The sequence below is a fragment of the Geotrypetes seraphini genome, chromosome 14, assembly GCF_902459505.1.
Source record: "Geotrypetes seraphini chromosome 14, aGeoSer1.1, whole genome shotgun sequence".
NCBI lineage: Eukaryota > Metazoa > Chordata > Amphibia > Gymnophiona > Dermophiidae > Geotrypetes > Geotrypetes seraphini.
The window spans coordinates 12,350,244-12,372,440 of record NC_047097.1 but is presented as its reverse complement, the minus strand read 5'-3'; the positions used below and the strand labels follow the sequence as shown (position 1 = coordinate 12,372,440).

Here is a 22,197-nt window from a genome sequence, read left to right as displayed (position 1 = left end):
TTACAGCTCTATTGCTTTCTAAATGCTTAGACTTTGTCAGAGATTATTTCAGCTCATTAACACACACTTTCACAGACGTACACTTTGCGTGTGAAAATGTGATCGATTAGTGAAATTAAATCAAATCAAAACCAATCATTAATGAATGCTTGCTGTGAAATAATATGAAAACATTTTTTTTTTTTTTGGCAGTCTAAATAGCACTTATCTTTGAGTTTTTCATTCTTTGCCGTGCGGCTATTCTGGTTCTAAAATGGGCTAATTGTCCAATGCTGCTGCTAGATACCAATTTCTGCAGGTTCTACTGAGCTTGGTTTTAAGGCACCTTTCCCTTCTTCAGGAGCCTACACTTGCTTAATAAAACTGAAAATGTAAAGCATGCCGAGAAAACTGAGATACACCATAGGAACATAGAAATTTTTTAAAATATGTTTTCATGTTATTTCACGGCAAACATTCATTAATGATTGGTTTTGTTTTGATTTGGCAGGTGGAGGGGTGGTCGCTGGGTGGGTGTTGGTCAGTCAAGGGGGGTGTTCTGGCAGAAGGGAGTAGGCATCCCTCCTGTCTATTGCGGTTGGGTATGAGGGTATTTTGGGGGGGTTGGCAACAGGAATTTGGCACTCCTCCTGCCGATGGATGCTTCGGGGGGGGGGGGGTGATGTTGCAGGGAGTGGCAGGAGGGAGTGGGCATCCCTCCTGCTGCCTGACTTCATGGGGGGGGCAAGTTCTTTGCCACGGCCACTCAGCTGATCGTGGCAATGAGATTTCTTTTCCGCGATCAACATAGCTGCCATGTCTATTTGAAATGTAGACCAGCTTTTTGTTGGTCTACATTTCAGGCGCCTATTGCGGCCCTAGGAAGATGCGTACAGGGCAGGATTAATTAGTCGAGGGCCCCTAGGCACACAAGTACTCTGGGCCCCCTGCCCCGCCCCACACCACCCTGCACCCAGGCGGAAACAGGAAGCTGCGTCAGAAGGAAGCTTTGGGCAAGCAGCACCGCTTGCACAATTACAGTTCTCGTTGCCTTTCTTACCCGCGTTGCTTGCTTGTCTTACTTTCCGATCAATGATGGAAGGGCCCATCACTGTTTGGAAAAAACAATGTTGATGCCTTCCTTCATTGAGCCTCCCTGACCATTTCGGGCCCTAAGCATGTGCCTACTTGGACTATTGGTTAATCCTGCCCTGGATGCATAGGGCCACCTAAGCTCACCCAAGGCCACTCCTAGGTGAAACTCCGCCCATGCCTAGCCTTGGGCGAGCTTAAGCATCCCTACGCATCTCCCTCAGTTGCGAAAGACGCCTACGGTGTAAGCAGCCTGCCTCGGGGTGTTGTTTTTTTTTAACGTGCATCCCAATTGGCTGGTTAGACCACGGTAGGATGCCTACCGCCGCCTACAATCGGGATGCCATTTATAGAATATTCCCCAAAGTTTACGCCTATGATGGGGTGTGTTAATGGACTGAAATCATCCCTGGCAAAGTCTAAGCATTTAGAAAGCAGTAGAGCTGTAACCATCCTGGTTATTGGGCTCTCTTAGCTTATGATTACTGGGGGTACACTTACACTATTATAACATTTGTTTAGACATTGTGGTCAAATGTTCATGGTTTATTTGCTCACGTGCATGCCACATTATAACATCACATGCATTAAGGACTTGTTTGTGACAACATAACATCTCAACAGCTATATTTTGCTTCCATCCTCTTTCTATTTAGGCATTCGCTGTGTTTTATCCTATTTACGCGATTTTTTTATTTCTTCACGATTCTGGATATGGATCTGAATGAAATGTAAATTGAACAACCACTACGTTACAACTGCCTCACTTAATGGCATGATTTTCCAAGAGCGACTGAGCAGAGATGGGGGTCCATCTATCAAAGAAGAGATGAAGTGTTTTTAGTAACAGACTGGCAAACGTACTGAAGAGGGCTTCAAACTAAATTTGCTGGGGACGGGAAAAAGTGCCCCCTCCCCCAGGTCATTAATAACTCTCAGGAATGCAAGACATTATTCAAATGAGACAAAAAGGTGACAGCTGGAAAGTTTGGTTTACCAATGTCCATTTTACCTCCATGTTATGTCTACACTGTAAATGCTGTAAAGCAGGGGTGTCCAATGTCGGTCCTCGAGGGCCGCAATCCAGTCGGGTTTTCAGGATTTCCCCAATGAATATGCATGAGATCCGTGTGCATGCACTGCTTTCAATGCATAGTCATTGGGGAAATCCTGAAAACCCGACTGGATTGCGGCCCTCGAGGACCGACATTGGACACCCCTGCTGTAAAGTGTGTGTGTCTCACTAAAGTTTTTCCTAACCATACTAAGAATACACTCTTCTAACCCGTTCTGGGCTCCTTTTGGGAGGACGGGCTAAATAAATGACTAAATAATTAAATAAAATTTCCACATCTAGAGGCTCTAATGGTAGAAGCTGATTTAGATTTAGGGCTCCTTTCACTAAGGTGCGCTAGCGTTTTTAGCGCACGCAGGAAATTACCGCGCACTACACCGCGCGCTACGCTTTTAGAACTAGCTCAATGCTGGCGCTAAGGTCTAGCAGGTGCGGCAATGTAACGCGCGCTATTCCACGCGTTAAAACCCTAACACAGCTTAGTAAAAGGAGCCCTTGGTTGCAGTCACAGAGATGCGGGTCACGGAGAACCATGACTGGGATATAGTCAGGGCAGGATTAACCAATAGGCCAAGTAGGCACGTGCCTAGGGCCCGAAATGGTCAGGGGGGCTCGATGAAGGAGGGCATCAACATTGTTTGTTTCCAAACGGCGATGGGCCCCTCCAGCATCGATCAGCAACGCAGCCCCCCCCCCCCCACACCTCCCCATCGACGGAAAGTAAGACAAGCAAACAACACAGGTAAGAAAGGCAACGGGAACTGTAATTGTGCAAGCGGTGCTGCTTGCCCAAAGCTTCCCTCTGACGCAGCTTCCTGTTTCCACCTGGGCGCATGGTGGGGTGGGGCGGGGCAGGGGGCCCAGTGTACTTGGGTACCTAGGGGCCCTCGACGAATTAATCCTGCCCTGGAAATAGTTATACTTGGCTATAATCTATTCAGGAGGGACACAGTAGGCAAAAAAGGGTGGAGGAGTTGCATTTTGTATTAAGAATAATATCAAAGCGACAGAATTGCAGGACATATGGGGCAAAGAAGAAGCTTTCTGGGTTAATCTGGAAAGTGGGCATGGAAAATATATTTACGCTGGTGTGACATACAAATCTCCTTCACAGTCGGAAGAAATGGAGAAAGATTAAACTGAAGACATTCCCAAGATAGCTCTGAAAAGATAACACCGATAGGTGATTTTAATATGCCAGACGTTGATTGGGCCGTCCCTGCTGTGGGGTCGTCTAGAAGCAAGGGGATCTTGGATTCGCTACAGGAAGAATTATTCTGGCAGTTAGTAATGGAACCAATGCCGCTCCACATATCTAGGTGGGCGAATAGTCTGTTGAGGACAAGACTGGAGAAGAAAAGGGAGGGGGGGGGCAGTAATGGAAGGTATTGACCAGTTCTCCTCATGCATGTTCCAAATACCTTTTTTGGACCCTTCCTTCAAAGTAAAATTTTCAATATTTCAATAAAGCATCTTGATATCGTTTTCAGAACCACAGGCATTTAGAAAAAAAAAATGACATTTGGCTTCTATTCAGCTACTGGAGGTGAACTGAAACCACTATTCTTCCAGGGCAGGCTGTGGCCTGTTATCAGTGCAAGTGTATGGTATTTACCTATATGCATAATATTGACATAGCACAGGTGATGACCTGATGTTCTTATAAGTGCCAAATATTTAGTTTCAATTGTGTTGACACAAGCCAGGCTTTAATCTGGTAATAAATCATGTCACATTTCCTTTCTGTCTTCCTCCTTTGCCTCTCTTCGCATTGTCTTTCTTAGCTCTTATTTGCAATGACAATAACACTTTCAGAAAAGTAGATTACTCTTTTAACTGGGGATCTAGATGTAACTTTCTATTACTATTTAAAACCTATATAGTGTTGAAGGGTGTATGGAGTGCTGTACATTTTGACATTAAATAGACAGTCCCTGCTCGGAAGAGCTATGGGATAGTAGAGCCAAACATGAACAATGGGCAAAAAAAAAAAAATTGACCTCCGAGGGAATATATGGTGTTTGGAGGAGAAAATGTATTCAATTAACCTTTGGTAGCACGAGATAGAATCATATTGCTACCACTACATATAAAGCTAGGCCTGATGAAACAATTTGTAAAGGCTTTGAATAAAGATGGTTCGTGCATTGAATACATGAGAATAACATGGATCCACTGTGGAATGCTTTTCTGCTTAGACCTAGATGCAACTGCAAACCTGCCCTACCCATCATTTAAATCTGGTTGAAAACTTGGTATTTCATCAAGACTTCCTTTACTTGAACTGTCCAGGGTCTGCAGTGCTGGCTGCCAGAACAGGGGTCATAAGTCCATCACTGAATCTAGGTTGTGTTTATCATTTTCTTTCCTGATCTTTTTTTTTGTAATCTCCTTTTTAACAGCTTCCTTTTATTCTAATTAGTCACTTCCTTAATATCTGTATAGAGTTTATCTTATGGGTACACTCTTTGATTGCGTTCTATGAAAGGTACTCAAGAAAGACTAACTAACCTAGTCAATGCCTCATTTTCATCTTCTTCACCCCCAACATGCGGTTAACCAAAGGCTCTGTTTATCTCTGCTCTGGATTTAAGGCATTAGCATTACCTAGCCTGGAATGGATCCCTTTTGTCTGCTCTGATTAACTGTCATTCTTAAGGTTCCTGTGAAAGCAAGTGGAACAGGTTAGCCTTGCATGCCAGTGTTACCTTATGCCTCACGACTCAGCTTTGTGTGCCAGCTGAACCTCACATGCTTCATTTATGACCTTGGAATCCTACTTATTTAAGAAAATGGCACCATTGGGAACTCAGGGGTCTACCAGCCTCCCTACTGCATTGTAGGACTACCACTAGTTCTCCCTGTTTATCTCAAGAGAACAACTTGTGACAGATTTTGTTGTTCTAATCAGGCCTGCTTCCTGCCTGACTTGACACTTGATAAAAGTAATTCATTTGGAATTAATTATTTGAAGATATTATAAACAAATCATCAGTATAATCATATAATTTAATTCGTTTAGCTGCCCATCTAGTTATCCCAATGACTTTGTGCTATCCATCTTGTTCCATCTATGTATCTCAAATGTAAATACCCCCTTGGCTGCCTATTAAGATGTTTAATTGTACTGTACAATGTTCACATCGTATCTGTGTTATTTGAATGTTCTAATGTGTGCCTATTAGTGGCACTTGAAATTGTATCCTGATGCCCAGGATTTCATTCCTAATTTTTTGTCTTACTGCCAACTGACGCTCTGCCTGAAACAGCTTCATCTCCCTGCACAGCAGTCTCTATATACCTGAACTGTGTGGCGCAGAAAGTTGATGAAGCCTCATGGTTTCAAATCCCACAAGACTTCACAAACCCCCCTGCACCACAAGGTTCAAGTATATAGAAAGCCCTATCACCGTGTAGGTAAAATAAGCTGTTTCAAGCAGCTGTGAATGAGGCAAGAGCTAATAAACAGAGAGAGAGAGGGTGAGAGAGAGAGAATCTGGGGGAAGACTGGAGAGAGACAAAGACAGCCTGGGGGAAAGCTGGAAAGAGAGACACACACAACCTGGGGAAAGGCTAGAGAAAGAGAGATAGAGACAGAAAGAGAGCCTGGGGGAAGACTGGAGAAGCGCATGAGAGAGAGACTGGGTGAAGGCTAGAGAGAGGCACAAGAGAGACAGACTGAGTGAAAACAGTATAGGAGGTATGAGACAGACAGATAGACTGGATGAAGCTTGTGGGAAGGGGGTATGAAAGAGAAACTGAGGGGACCCAGGCTATGACAGGTGACACAAATAAGCAATTGCCTCTTTGCTTCACCTGTCTATTGGTTATTGTCACACAGCTAACAACATGCTTTGGGGAAGGGAGACAATTGACTTCTACAACTGATTAGCGGAATCACCTTAAGGAACTGATTTATTAAAGTTTCTTTGCCCACAGAAACAAAATAAAATAGGAAAAAAAATCTTCATAATTCAATTGCTGAAGAAGCTACTGCTAATCTGGGAAGGAATTCTAACCCCTCCTCTACCCCAAACTTCATTGGGGACAATGTTGGAAGGGTGGGAAAGGAGACGAGAAAAAAGATTTTAGATGCTGGTTCCTACATTTTTGGGCTAGCTCCTAGATTTGATGAAAATTTGCCAAGGCATACACAAAAAGGGAACTTAGGACAAAACCAGGCGGACTTTACAGTCTATGACCCAGAAATATCAAAGAAGAGTCAAGTTAATTTAATCATGTATTTTTAATGGGTATAACTAATGGGAAGATTGGATGGATCATTCAGGTCTTTATCTGCCGTCATTTACTATGTTACTATGTAAGGGGTTTCATTTGTATTGTGCTGACATTGTGAGTATCATATCTATACTGGCCACTCAGGCAGCGAAGATAGACAACCAGGTCTCCAACCTATTGACAACAACCCCAGACTACAAGATGTTCAGAAAGGAAATAAACACTATACTCTTCAAGAAATCCCTTAATAAAGCTTAATACCAGGATAAAGCTTAACAAGTTTCAAGTTTATTTGAATTTGATGTTTCGCTTATTATAATCTAAGCGAATTACATTAAAAATGATTTAACATATAACATTAAAATATATTATACTACATTAAAAAAGGGGCTGCGATAGACTGACAATACGGACGAACTAAGATACATTAGGAAAAAACAAAAGGAGGTTAAAGTTACAAATTGTTGTTTCCCATAGGGAAGAAAGAAAGGTAGTAGTAGGGGGGGTAAAACACTTGGATTGGGGTATGGTTAATAGAGAGGTACCCGATTTTAGATCTTAGAGATTAGAAAAAGAGTGAGAAAATGGTTGTTTTTAGAGATTAAATGAGGTTTTGAAAAAAATGTTTTTAAATTAGTTTTAAATAAATTAAGATCTTTAATTTCTCTAATATATAAAGGAAGAGTATTCCAGGTAAGAGGTGCCATGACTGAAAAGATGGTAGAAATAAACACGGTTGGATTATCCAGTGAGTGAATAATTCCTCTAAAATACCTCAGCCCCACCACTCCACCGCTATGTTTGCTTCAAAACAGCGGGAGATTTACGCGGTAACTCATCATCGGTATTTTGTCTAACTAAATGCTGTGAAAGTTTTAGACAATTATTATCATTTTTTATCTTTTTTATATCTTTTTTTCATATCTATCTATCTTTTTTATAAAAAACAGGTGTACTATGGTAATGGGTATACTTAGCTTTTAACCCACACAGCTGGACCTGGGAGCCAGACCCGACATGTTTCGCACAAACGTGCTGTCTCAAGGGTCTCCCTAGTGTGCAAAGATAAAGAAAAAAAGACTTAGGGGAATAGCAGAGAGATCTAATCCTACCTGCCACCTCCCATATAAACCTTTCAAAAGTATTTAATCAAAAGCGCTCACCGAGGCCGCCGTTGTCATCCGACTCACAATCGTAGCTTCTGTGGAAAGATGGCGTCGGCGTTCTCAGGCTGTTTTTAAATCCAAAAGACGATGACAGACACTCCCCCCCGAAGCAGCCATTGGATCATTCATTCACCAATCAGCGATCCCCAGTCAATCCCCCTGGTTCTACTGTATTCAAAGAAAAGATAAGCCTTTGTTCTGACTCATTCAACCTCTGTAAATCCTTCCCACCATCCCTCCCTACAATCTTTTTGATCACTCGCCATCTGATTTGATCAACCCGATGGCTAAGTCTCCGCCAGTGAGCCACTAAAGGTGCTTGAACCACATTGTTAACAATGCGCGATTTAGTCTTACGGTTAGTCCTGCCAATATATACCAATTCGCATGGGCATATAATCGCATAAATCACATCCTGAGAAGCGCAGTCTGTAATCGCATTAGAATCCAGACTCACTGATCTTGCCGGAACCTTCCATGATTCACCACTAATGGTGGAGGGACACCACTGGCACCTACCACATGGGCTATGGCAACCTCTCCCCCTCTCTTCCCTCTTCCCATATTTTAAAGGGTCGCATCTCTGTCCCACCGTCTTACCCCTAGAGTATGCTATCCGGGGGAAATCATCAAAAATAGAGTGAAGCTGTACTATGTGCCAGTGATCCCTTAAAAATCCTACCATTAGCTTAGTTGCCATTGAATATGGAAGCACACATGTCAGTACATCAATACCGTCCTTTTTAGAACTTCCTGGTGGCTTTAAGAGTAGATCCCTCTGAGCGAACTTAGCTCTCAAATATGCCTGACGAATAGATTTTTCCGGATACCCTCTCTTCCGGAATCTGTCGGCTAATAGACCTGACTGTTTTTTATATTCGCTCAACGTGGAACAGAGCCTGCGAATTCGCAGAAACTGAGCCACAGGTAGATTGAACTTAAGTTTAAATGGGTGAAAACTATCAAAGTGTAAAATAGTATTACGCGTAACCGGTTTTCGATATACCGAAGTGTGCAGTTCACCTTCCTGAACCTGAATGTTTATGTCCAAAAACACCATTTGAGTACGGTGACATGCCATGGTGAAACTAATATTTGTATCCACCGTATTCAAATGGTGTATAAATCTATCAAGCTGTTCATTTGTGTCTTGCCAGATAAAAAAGACATCATCGAGGAACCGGCACCAAAAAATCACCTGCGGAAACCATTGGGACGCGTATACATGATCCTCTTCAAACTTGGCCATAAAAAGGGCCGCCACCGAAGGGGCCAATGTGGCCCCCATGGCAACCCCTTGGATCTGCTGATAAAAAATCCCTTTATACTGGAAATAGTTGTTCTGAATAACCCATTTAGCAAGTTGCTTCCATATTCAATGGCAACTAAGCTAATGGTAGGATTTTTAAGGGATCACTGGCACATAGTACAGCTTCACTCTATTTTTGATGATTTCCCCCGGATAGCATACTCTAGGGGTAAGACGGTGGGACAGAGATGCGACCCTTTAAAATATGGGAAGAGGGAAGAGAGGGGGAGAGGTTGCCATAGCCCATGTGGTAGGTGCCAGTGGTGTCCCTCCACCATTAGTGGTGAATCATGGAAGGTTCCGGCAAGATCAGTGAGTCTGGATTCTAATGCGATTACAGACTGCGCTTCTCAGGATGTGATTTATGCGATTATATGCCCATGCGAATTGGTATATATTGGCAGGACTAACCGTAAGACTAAATCGCGCATTGTTAACAATGTGGTTCAAGCACCTTTAGTGGCTCACTGGCGGAGACTTAGCCATCGGGTTGATCAAATCAGATGGCGAGTGATCAAAAAGATTGTAGGGAGGGATGGTGGGAAGGATTTACAGAGGTTGAATGAGTCAGAACAAAGGCTTATCTTTTCTTTGAATACAGTAGAACCAGGGGGATTGACTGGGGATCGCTGATTGGTGAATGAATGATCCAATGGCTGCTTCGGGGGGGAGTGTCTGTCATCGTCTTTTGGATTTAAAAACAGCCTGAGAACGCCGACGCCATCTTTCCACAGAAGCTACAATTGTGAGTCGGATGACAACGGCGGCCTCGGTGAGCGCTTTTGATTAAATACTTTTGAAAGGTTTATATGGGAGGTGGCAGGTAGGATTAGATCTCTCTGCTATTCCCCTAAGTCTTTTTTTCTTTATCTTTGCACACTAGGGAGACCCTTGAGACAGCACGTTTGTGCGAAACATGTCGGGTCTGGCTCCCAGGTCCAGCTGTGTGGGTTAAAAGCTAAGTATACCCATTACCATAGTACACCTGTTTTTTATAAAAAAGATAGATAGATATGAAAAAAAGATATAAAAAAGATAAAAAATGATAATAATTGTCTAAAACTTTCACAGCATTTAGTTAGACAAAATACCGATGATGAGTTACCGCGTAAATCTCCCGCTGTTTTGAAGCAAACATAGCGGTGGAGTGGTGGGGCTGAGGTATTTTAGAGGAATTATTCACTCACTGGATAATCCAACCGTGTTTATTTCTACCATTATCTAAGGAAGGTTGGAATTAGAGACAAATAACAAACTTACTGGTATTACACTAACTTACTGGTATTAACACCTAAGTAGCAGCAAGACCAGCTGCCTATAATAGGAGCCCTTGCCCCGATCCAACCAGGCATGTGAGCTCCTACCCCTATATCCCGTTTAAGAGATCAATCTACCTGCTTTAAATATCAGCAGCAGTAGAAAAACAACAAGCAGCAGCGAAACCTACCGCAACCACCAAGAGCCCACAGACCCAATCCTGCCAGGAGTGTGAACTCCTCCCCCTGCAGTCCATTGGAGAGATCAATCTGCCTGCTTTTAAATATCAGCAGCAGTGGAGATCAACTGCTTTTACACCTAAGCAGCAACGAGACCAGCCACAACCACAACATAGACCCGATCCTACCAAGAGTGTGAACTCTTCCCCCCATGCAATCCGCTAAGAAGATCGACTGTCTGCTCCGGGCGGCTTTCCCGCAGAGGAGAGAATCCTGCATTCACCGTGGGCCTCATCTGGGGCAGCCTCCTTGGAGCGGCTGGGGCACGGGCAGTGTGTCTGGGAGGGAATGCATGGATGGGAGAACATCGCAGGGGAGGAGACATAGGCATCCTGGGACTGTCTGCCAAGTCTCTTCCCTGAAGAAGCCCTTTCTGGAAACGTCAATCGCTCCTCCTAAACTTACTTGCTCCACTTCATCACTGACGCTGAAACCGTGGATTGAAGACAAAGTTTTAATTTATTTTTCTTTCCAGCTTATGATTTATCTTTAATCTTATCTATTGTTTTGCCTTTTGTCTTTGTTTTGTTCTATTTCTATCATTTAAATTTCTCCAGAATTCTACTGTTCAACGGCTCCCCCTTCTGCTTCTATTCCTTTCTCTCCTCTCTTCTACCTTCCAAAGTATTTAGATCAATGCTGTCTTGTTAAAATGTTTATTTTATTTTTATTTTTCCTCTAACTCTACTTTTCACTTCTCTATTACCCTCCAGGTACTTTAGTTAGATTGTGAGCCTTCGGGACAGTAAGGGAATTTTTCAAGTACCTTTCTTATTTCTAATCTTAATGTATATTTTCTGTAAACCGCTTAGAACCTAACGGATGTAGCGGTATATAAGAAATAAATTACATTACATTACATTACACTAAAGCTATGACTGAAAAGATGTCATGACGTCTAGTTCCTATTACTTTCAATGAAGGGACCACAAGCAACCCTTGTGAATCAGATCGGAGGAAGCGATTTGAAGTGTGTGGTATTAAAAGCCGATCTATGAATTGTGGTTCATTGGTGGATATTGTTTTAAATACTAATAATGCTATTTTATATGTTATTCGTTGATTGATGGGCAGCCAATGTGATTTTATCAAAAAAGGAGTTACATGATCATATTTCTTCCCGTTATGAATTATTTTAATAGCGATATTTTGTATTATTTGTAGGCGTCTTTTTTCCTTTTGGGTAATATTTAACAGAAGTGAATTGCAATAATCTAATTTGGATATTATAAGAGAGTGTATTAAGATGTTTAGGGATTGTGGTTCTAAATATTTAGACATTGAGCAGATTAAGCGTAGACGATAAAAACAGCTTTTAACTATATTGCTGATGTGCTCTTGATAAGAAAATTTGTCATCAATTATTACTCCTAATATCTTTAGTGATGTTACTAATTCAATAGTTGTATTGTCTATTGAAAAAGGGGTAGAAAGTTTTAATCCCTGTTTTGACGGGAAGAGTAACGCCTTTGTCTTTGATATGTTTAAAGCGAGTTTGTTTTGTGTGAGCCAATTTTTGATTTTTTCTAATTTGTGATTAATTTGAATTATTTTGTTGGAATTTTCTGGGTTAACAGGATGAATCAGTTGGATATCGTCTGCATAGGCGTAAGTGGTGAAACCTATAGATTGGCTAAGGTTGAGTAATGGAGATAGAAAGATATTAAATAGCAATGGAGACAAAATTGAACCCTGAGGGATTCCGTAATTGTAAGAAAATGGTTTAGAGTTTGAATTGTTAAAGCGTACCGTAGAATTACGGTCAGATAGAAAGGAAGTGAACCATTGTAGTGATAAGTCACTGACGCCTATTGATTGAAGCCTGTCTAAAAGGAGAGAATGATTGATAGTATCAAATGCTGCTGAAAGGTCGAGGGAGAAAAGAATAACTGAATTATGATGATCAAGATTATAGGTAATATTAGTTGTAAGACCAATTAACGAATATTCAGTATTATGATATTTCCTAAAACCAGTTTGGTTGGGGTGCAATATGTTTTAAGTAAGCCCGAGAGCTTGTCTCGACGGGCGACCCTAATGCGGGGCTGGGTGGCCCGCTGAGTCGCCCGTCGGGCTAGATAGGATAGAGGGAGTCAGGATAGGAGAGGGAATGAGAAAGCTGGGGGAGGGGGGGGGGGCGGACCGTGGTCGAGAGATCTCTTCTTCCCCTCGCTTCGGGTTGTCGCGGCCGAAGGGGATTGTGGGTGGGAGGGGTTAAAAAGGAAACATGCTCGGAGGACCTAAACGGTTCGGTCCTCCGAGACAGCTTTGATCACCGCGTGCGGGTCCGTTCCGGGGTGTACGGCCTACTGGTTGGGATCGTGTCCGGATTGCTGCGTGCTTCTTGCTCCCAGTCGGCGGTCCTGGCTCTTTGATGGCACGCACGCCTCCTGCATCGGCCGCGGACACAGCGGAGCTGTCCCTTTTGGCGGGCGACTCCTTAGATGAAGGAGACACAGCTCCGGTAAGTGCGGCTGCGGGTGGGGGTCGGGCGTTGCCTCCCAGGCGCTCGCGTTCGGCCGCCCGAACAGCGATTGCGCTGGAGGTAGTGGGGGAGCTGCCGGTAGTTCGGGAGTGCGCGGGTTCGACCCGCAGGGGTAGGGGCCGCCTGCCTGGGTCTCGCTCACGTGGCAGGGCCTCGGCTGGGAGGGCGGTGGTAGTTTCCTTGCCTGTTGCTGCTTCGGAGCCCAAGGTTGTGTCTCGGGAGGCTGGGGTGGTGCCGGACGCGCGGGCGGAGGTCCGTCCGGTTTTGGGGGTTTCTTCTTTAGCAGGGTGCGTGAGCGGAGCGAACGGGTTTCCGGGGGCTCCCATTCTCCCTTCTACTTCTGGTGCGGTTAGTGGCCTGCAGGGGGGCACGGTGGGAGGTTGGTCCCCATGGGGCATGTGGGGTTCTCCTTGGGCGATGGGTCCGTGGGCTTCGGTCCCCCCTTCTTTTCCGGCTGTGGGCCCTTCGTCTCCTTGGGGTCCGGGTTTTGTGGGGGGCTTAGGAGGGGGTGAGATCCGTGGTGAGGCTACGGGTTCTGCGGGGCTAACGTACCCTCCTGCTGTTCAGGTTGCTGGCCCCTGTCCGGTTTTCTCCCCACAGGCGGTCACCGCTGGACGTGTTGCCATGGCCGGCACATCTACTTTGGGACCAGTTCGTGAAGGACACGCTGAAGCCGTGCGGATGAGCGTCGAGGAACCTGCCCGGACTGCTCAACGTCCTGCTATGGCGGTTGCTGCGGAGGGCGCCGCTTCTGTAGCTGTTGAAGGCGGACGTGGACGAGGAGATGGCCGGATTACGGGTAACATGGCCCTAGGGGCTGGGGTTAATAGCCGGGGTAAGAGGGGGAGGAAGAAGGGTAAGGGTAAGAAGCGCCGTAGGGACAGGGATTCTTCTTCGTCCTCTTCCTCTTCTTTAACATCCTCTTCCTCTTCTTCGTCGTCTTCCTCTTCGGGGTCCCAGCGGCGGGTAGCGAGTGAGGGTCTAGTGCAGGAGGGTGCTGATAGGGGGGCTCCCGCCTTGGTTGCATTGTCGGAACTGTGGGAGAAGGTCCCGCGGTCCCTGCGACGTAAAATTAGGAGGCGTGCCTGTGTTGATGTCTTCGCGCTTATGGAAGGTCGAGTTCGCAGTAGGAAGAAGAAGGGTAAAAAGGAGGGTGGGAAACCCAAGGTGGGTGTGATTTCGCGCAATATTGTCAACTGGACACGCGCGTTTTTACGGTTAGCCAGTGTCTGGGGGAGGGAGAGACCTCAGGATTATGGTCTTTTATTGGCATACGCGGACTCCGTCTTGGATGCGTATCAGCGCTTCGGGGGTTGGGCGTGGCTGAATTACGACGAAGCGTTCCGTGACAAGATGGAGGAAAATCGGCATATGTCCTGGGGTACGCAGGACATTAATCTCTGGCTCACCCATATGGCGAAGCCGGGAGGTTCGGGTCCTGGAACTTTGGTTAAGCAGGTTCCGCCGGCGGCAGGTGGGGGGCATTCCTTTCGTCCGCCCGGGGGTGCGGGTGCCGGGGGAGGTCCAGGCCTCTGCTGGCAGTTTAATAAATCAACCTGCTCCTTTACTGACTGCCGTTTTCGACACGCCTGTTCCCTGTGCGGTCAGGGTCACTCGGCAAGGGATCCGGAAGGTTCGCCCCCCACATTTCGCCCCCAGCAATTCGCCCCTCACATTTCGCCCCCCACATTTCGCCCCCAGACACATTTCGCCCCCACACATTTCGCCCCCCGGATGTTTTGCCCCCACACATTTCGCCCCCGCACATTTCGCCCCTGAGCGTTCCTCCGTTCTCTCTCTCTCACTCTAACTTTGTCTCCCTTCCCACCGGGCCGCCAGTCCCCACGCGGCCCGCGGCATGTGAGGAGGGAGTTGCGGCCCGTGGCCTGGGGGGGGGGGAGGGAGAGGCCGGCCCGGAACGCTGTCGCAGCGCCAACGCGACCCGCGCCCTAGGAGGAAGGAGTCGCCGGCTCAGAAACGCCGGCGCGGCTACCGCCGCGACTCCTCTCCAGCGGCGACTCCTCTCAAGCAGCCCCCCCCACCCTTTACCCTGCCCCAGCCACACGAGGAGAGAGCCGGGAAGCAGGGCGCAGGGTACCGCCGCGACTCCTCTCCAGCGGCGACTCCTCTCAAGCAGCCCCCCCCACCCTTTACCCTGCCCCAGCCACACGAGGAGAGAGCCGGGAAGCAGGGCGCAGGGAAAGCGCGACGCTCCCAAGCAGAAGGTACGCCCGTGCGGGGCGGACCACTCCTTTCCGCCCTCCCTTTTTTTTTTTTTAAACATCGGGAGCCGAAGCGGGGTCCACCACCGCGCACGGAAAGCCCGGACAACGTGCAGGGCTGAAAGGAAACATCAGGACTGCAGGTGTGTCCCCACGCGGCCCGCGGCATGTGAGGAGGGAGTTGCGGCCCGTGGCCTGGGGGGGGGGGGAGGGAGAGGCCGGCCCGGAACGCTGTCGCAGCGCCAACGCGACCCGCGCCCTAGGAGGAAGGAGTCGCCGGCTCAGAAACGCCGGCGCGGCTACCGCCGCGACTCCTCTCCAGCGGCGACTCCTCTCAAGCAGCCCCCCCCACCCTTTACCCTGCCCCAGCCACACGAGGAGAGAGCCGGGAAGCAGGGCGCAGGGTACCGCCGCGACTCCTCTCCAGCGGCGACTCCTCTCAAGCAGCCCCCCCCACCCTTTACCCTGCCCCAGCCACACGAGGAGAGAGCCGGGAAGCAGGGCGCAGGGAAAGCGCGACGCTCCCAAGCAGAGGGAGACAGCCGCGTCAGCCAACCAGGCAGGCAGCCTTGTGTGCCACTCTGCCGCTAGAGAGGCAGCAGGAGACAGCAAGTCTTGCTTCCCCCATCTTCTTTCTTCCTCCCTCCCCCCCCCCCCAACGCGGGACCTGGCCTGCCCCGGAACTCTTCCTGCAACAGCAACTTCATGGCCGAGGTTAGAAGTCTCCTCCGATGGATACAGTGGCTGCCATAACATTTAAAATAATAGTGATCGGGGGGGGGGGGGGGAGAGAGCAGGTGTGGGGAAGTCCGGAGCTGCAGGGCCGACATTAGAGGCAGTGAGAACAGCCAGCTGTGCACTTTGAATTTGTAGCCTGCCGTCGTGTCGGCAAAGAAATCGCCTGCGAGAGGAATAGTCTGACACTCAGGGGCGAAATGTGCGGGGGCGAAATGTGTGGGGGCGAAACATCCGGGGGGCGAAATGTGCGGGGGCGAAATGTGTGGGGGCGAAACATCCGGGGGGCGAAATGTGCGGGGGCGAAATGTGAGGGGCGAATTGCTGGGGGCGAAATGTGGGGGGCGAAACTTCCGTGAACCAGATTAACCTAAGCCAGGGGTAACATAGAAACATAGAAATAGACGGCAGATAAGGGCCACGGCCCATCAAGTCTGCCCACTCCAGTGACCCTCCCTATCTATCTTTGCGGATAGATCCCACATGTCTATCCCATCTGGCCTTAAAATCCGGCACACTGCTGGCCTCAATAACCTGAAGTGGAAGACTATTCCAGCGATCAACCACCCTTTCAGTGAAGAAGAACTTCCTAGTGTCACTGTGCTAGGAAGTTCTTCTTCACTGAAAGGGTGGTTGATCGCTGGAATAGTAGGCGATAACGGTCCTCAAGAGTCACAGGCAAGCCAGGTTTTCAGGATATCTACCATGAATATGTATGAGATGGATTTGCATGCACTGCCTCCTTGAGATGCAAATCTATCCGATGCATATTTATTATGGACATCATGAAAACCTGGCCTGCCTGTAGCTCTCGAGGACCGGAATTGCCTACCTCTGACCTAAGCTTCTCCTCTTTGGATCACCGCTGGATATCTGCAGTACACCTTGGTGGAATCTTTCCTCTACATCCAAGACTCCATGTGCTCTCAGCTATTCTACAACTGAAGAACTTTTCTTCCAGCAAGGACATAAGAACATAAGAAATGCCCTCACTGAATCAGACCTTTGGTCCATCCAGTCCGGTGACCCGCACATGCGGAGGCCAATCTAGGTATTCCTTGATGGAGACCTAGGTGTTCCCTTATGATGACCATATTTAGCCGTATCCCTCAGTGTGATTTGCAAGGAGGTGTGCATCCAACTTGCACTTGAATCCCACAATGGAGGTTTCCATCACAACCTCCTCCGAGAGAGCATTCCAAATATCCACCACTCGCTGTGTGAAACAGAACTTCCTGACATTCGTCCTGGGCCTGTTGCCCCTCAACATCATCTCCTCCAGCCACCCTCTGCAAACAGACCTCCTGGGCCTTTATCATAGTGAGTTACTTTTAATCCAGCTTAAATTAGTCATTCTGCTACTCTAGAAATATTTTATCTTGTGCCACATTTCCCTTGTTTAAAGATCCTTAAATTATAACTAAAATTACTGCATTGCCTGTCTAGTCTCATAAACAAATTTACTCTGTGAAAAATTAAAATTCTAATTCCTTCTTAAATTCTTTAAGTATCTGTTCTTAAATATTACACAGAGATAAGTTCTAGATAGGTAGTTCCATTCCCCAAATTAACATCTATTTTTATTATTTACCATATATTCTTCTTCTCTCTCTCTTGTTATACTAAAGATGCCAACAGTTCAGATGTAATATCATACTTACTGTTTGTAGATGACCTGAAGCTTTAAAATTCCAGTGACCAGCATTAGTGGAACAAATTTGAGTGGAGGAAAGCTTCAATACAGGTCAAATTTAGAAGTGAGCTTTGGCCACCAGATATTTTTCTGCTCGATTCTAAATTTGACCTGTATTGAATGCTCTACTTATGTGATAGAACTACTAGTCATTGAGACTCTTGACAAAAGCATAGATGCCAAAACACTGTCAGTGTCGAGTCTTCAAGTCCTCACAATGCTACTATCAATAAAGTGAACTTTGAACTGCACACCCATGACTGAATCATTGACATCTCCTCCTCATGACTCCTTTGCTGTGTCTTGATTGTCTCGTCATTGAGGCCTCCTTTGGCTCCCTCTTTGGTGTCGGAAAACAATCCTCAACAGTTTCATGAAAGTTCTCTACACCGTCAACGTGTCACTGTTTGGTATGCTGTTGCAGATTTTGGTGTCTTATTTTTTTGAGGAGGAAGGCCAAACAGTTACAGTAACTTCCAGTTGGTATGTGGATATGCTACAGAACCTTTTGGAACCAAAACTCATTGAACTTGGCAATCTGGATGTGTGGTTTCAACAGGATGAGGCTACCACTCACACTGTGAGGAGATCAATGGAAAGTTTGAGAAAAATGTTTCCACAACACTTGATTTCATTACTCAGTGATGTTGGGTGGCCTGCATGTTTGTCTAATCTTTCCCCTTATGATTTTTTTTTTCAGGGGCTATCTGAAAGCTGATGTCTACACACATCGACAAAGAACTATTGATGAACTGGAGGCTGCTATATGCCAAGAAATTAAAGTAATACTTCCACAAATGATCTTCCAGGTGATGCAAAACTTCAAAAATCGACTACAAATGTGTTTAGCAAATGAAGACCACCATCTGGACAACATCATTTTCAAAACTACATGAAAACAAACTGTACTTTCCATGCACTTTTAGATTGTGTAATAAAATTTTGAATCACATTTTTGTTGGCGTTTAAAATCCAGGAGGTTATTTTGCCACACCCTGTATTTGTGTGAAAATTACTGACATACAAAGTATAACTTTTAATACAAGGTTTGGCAATAAAGCACTGTGCCAAAAAAGAACAAATGTTTGCCAAGCTGCTAGAGAATAACAAAATTGCTTACTAGCCTTCTCTGAATAAGAGGAAAAGGACCTCATAAAATAAAAACCAGACCGAGCTGTTTGCATAGTGGGTCAACTTTCAATCATCAATCCAAAAGAACTTTGATTATAAATTGACCAAATACACAACTTGGGGCAAAGTCAGCTATCTACCAGCTTGGCAAATAGTTGTTCTTTATAAATTTATTGCCATAATTGAAAAAGGTACAAAATAAGGGATCCTTGTACAAAGCCATGGTAGAGGTTTCTACCGTGGGCTCAAGTGTTGGAGCATTTACCTTGCTGGCCCACGGTAGAAACCTCTACTGCAGCTTTGTAAACGTGTCATCAAACTGGAAATGAAGTATCTGTGAGAGGACAACATGGAAGAAGTTTTTTCACAGCTTAACAGCCAAAGAAAGTGGGTTCACCGAAGAAGCCATCGGCGAAACGTGTCAGAACCTGCCACACCCGCCGCAGTGAGACTTTTAAAAAGCTTTTGCATTTAAGTTAAGTTACTGAATTGTTTTGCACTCTTTTGAAAAGACTTTTTTGCACTTTATGAATCAAATACTTACCTCTATAGCACGTTGAAAAATCTTTTTCACTGGCAATAAGATGGTGCAATGATAGACTCTGCAAAAGCACAGTTAGGGGTTTGTCCCCGTTTGTGATTTTTTTTTTTTTTTTGCCACCTTTGGTTCTGAGCACCATCGTCAGTTTAAAGGATTTGAAACTCAAGTGTCCATTTTTTGTTTCGATGAGCTTTGTAAAAGCCAGCATAAATAAAATAAAAATATCACATTAATTTATCAACAACTTATTGGTCTCCATTAAGCTTTTAACATGCAATATGTATATCTCTGGGAAAATGTGTCTAAAGTAGCAGCTCCAAGATATTGAGCATGGACGATTTTTCATGTCATGGGTCCATAAGCAGTCTGCAAAAGTTACATGTTTGAACTTCTGTAGCTTTTTCATTTTTTTCATATACTGTAAAAGAATGGGATTTGGACTGTATATTTCAAACTTTGCTCTAACAGAATTCATTAAAACCTTTTTATTGTTGTTGTTTCTGGTAACTTTAGATACCTTTTTCCAGAGATGGTACCATGTTTATTTACACACACACACACACACTCTTTTATAAAACTGTAGTGCGATTTTATGGAGAAGTTCAGCCGGCCAACTAAAAAAGGTAGGGGGGGGTCTGGCTGAGCTAAGGGGGGTCTGGCTGGGCTGGGGGTGGGGGTCCAGCGGCAGTCTACCTTTTGTGGGATGGGGGTGTCTGGCAGGAGGGACTGGGAATCCCTCCTGCTGGAAAACTTTTGAGGGGGGGGGGTCTGGCAGGAGGAACTGAGCATTCCTCCTGCTGCCTGTGTTTTCGGGGTTCATGGTGGGGTATCCGGCAGGAGGGATTGGGAATCCCTTCTGTCGGCGATCTTTATGACAGATGCCAGTTAGAGAATCATGGTGTTAAGCGAAGGCCTGGCTCCTCCTACACCTAAAAGGTCTTGTTTTGGGTATTTGGGACTTGGGTGAATTTTTGGTCAGGAAAATGTTATAAAGATAGACAAAGTGGCAGTCCCCCAAACTCAGTAAACCATTAAAAAAGGAGAAAAAATACCACTCCAGAACAAATGCAAAAAGCGGTGGAATAAAAACACACAGTATCTGGACGACACTAGGAACTAGAAAAAGGTCCAAAGATAAGCCCAGAGTATCTAAAGAAATGTTTATGAAAAATCCAAACAAAGCTAGTCAGTTGTTCACAGTTGTAGGTGATGTGCAATAAAATATTAGAACCCAACAAGGTCTCTGTTTCGGCACTATTAGCCTTCCTAAGGAGCCCATGTGTCCTGAACACACATCAGCTCCATATAAAATGATTGTGCAGCCAAGAACAAGGTGAAGTATACAGGAGGTATGTGCTGTTCAGCAAATGCTGCACTTCCTGTATGTACAGTACAGTACCTTTTGCCTTATTCACTTTCACCACTGTGCCTGGTTTGCTTTGCATCCAGCTTTTGGAGAATCAGAATGGGGAATGTCTCAGGTGATCATGACCTCTTTTATTCTACAATCGACATGATTTTCATAGGGTTGTGATCCCAGTGTTTTGTTGACAAAGGAGCCTTTTTGCTAAGCTGTGGCAAAATATGGGATTAGCATTAGAGAAGGACACAGTGAGCGATCCCTGCGGGAAGCCGCGGTGGGCTGTGGTTTGCCCGCGGGCCATGGAGACTCTATAGCCAAATCGCCGCAGACACGGGAACAAAACTTTTCACCGCCTACAAGAACGGTGAAAAGATTTGTCCCCGCAGGTAAACATACCCCCTTCTTCGTGACCATGATTTACCATGACTGTAATTCAAGTTTCTTCGGCGGCCATGCTGTCTCCAACTCTCCATCGCCGACTTGTGCCGTTGCTGCATTGACTCTGCCCCCTTTAATGTACTGGCTCCTGATTGATCATTTCTTCCTGCTCAAGCAGTGAGGGGACCAATCGCTACTGCCACACATGATTTGAAAACCCCATTTAATGGGTTGTAGTGGCACAGCAGTAGCAATTGGGAACATTTTGGAGCTGCGAGCAGGAGGACAGGTCGCTGCCTGGACTGGAGTCACTGCGGACTCGGAGCTGAAACTTCGTCGGCGCTAGAACTAGTTCTAAGAGGTAAGGTGAGCCATGTCCCCACACTTTCCTTCTGCTTGCCTGCCCAGGATTTCTGGGGGGGTGGGGGGAGTTCATTCTTTGCTCCGGTCGGAGTCCAGTTGAGCTGCTTTTGCAGCAAGGAGCTGGTTCTTTTTTTTTTAATCTACTAGTTATCCATTCCCATGGGTTACTGAACAATTTATCTATATTTCGTGCTGGATTCCTCCTCTGCAGCAAGTTCAGCAGTCTTGCAGCAGCTCATAGAGGACAGACACTGCTTTCGAGTTTCGAACACGTGGTGGACGGTGACGGGGCAGTGAATGGGATGGCAGTGGCGGTGACGGGGTGGTGAAAGGGATGGCGGTGACGTGAAGGGAACGGCGGAGATGGAGCGGTGAAGAGGACGGTGGGCCGGAGCCGGGGCAGTGACAGATTTTTTTCCCCGTGTCATTCTCTAATTAACATGTCCTAATGAGGGACTTTCTCTTGCACTAAGCCAGTGTGTCACAAACCTTTTAAGCTGCGGCACACTGATCTCGGGGATGCATCTGGAGAGCACCCAGAAATGCACGGACGTCAATGCGATGATGTCACATGCATGCATGATGTTATCATGTTGATGGTTGCGTATGCGCAGGTGTCCTCCAGCCGCGGCCCTGACCCTCCTATTACCGCCAGTAGGGTGGGATGGGGGTGATGCAGAAGTGAGGAGAAGGAGCATTGGCTCCAGCTGACTGACTACAGGATGTGCCTCTCGCTGGAAGAGCCACATCCTGTAAGCAGTCAGCCGGTGCTTCGCCTCCTCACTGGCATCTTGCGGCACAACTGGAATCTACCAGGGCACACAGTTTGCGATATACAGTGGAACCTCGGTTTGTGAGTAACCCGGTTTGCGAGTGTTTTGCAAGACGAGCAAAACACTCAGCAAACTTTTGACTCGCAAACCGAGCACT

The 22,197-nt window shown here is 46.2% G+C and overlaps 1 protein-coding gene across 1 annotated transcript; it reads left to right on the top strand.

The window, feature by feature from the left end:
- The first annotated feature begins 12,644 nt into the window (after positions 1-12,644).
- LOC117348173 (collagen alpha-2(I) chain-like) lies at positions 12,645-18,443 on the top strand. The gene is made up of 2 exons (XM_033919896.1): positions 12,645-13,640; positions 18,192-18,443. Exons 1-2 carry the CDS (start codon positions 12,731-12,733, stop codon positions 18,200-18,202), a joined length of 921 nt encoding a protein of 306 aa, XP_033775787.1. The 5' UTR covers positions 12,645-12,730; the 3' UTR covers positions 18,203-18,443.
- Positions 18,444-22,197: the final 3,754 nt, after the last annotated feature.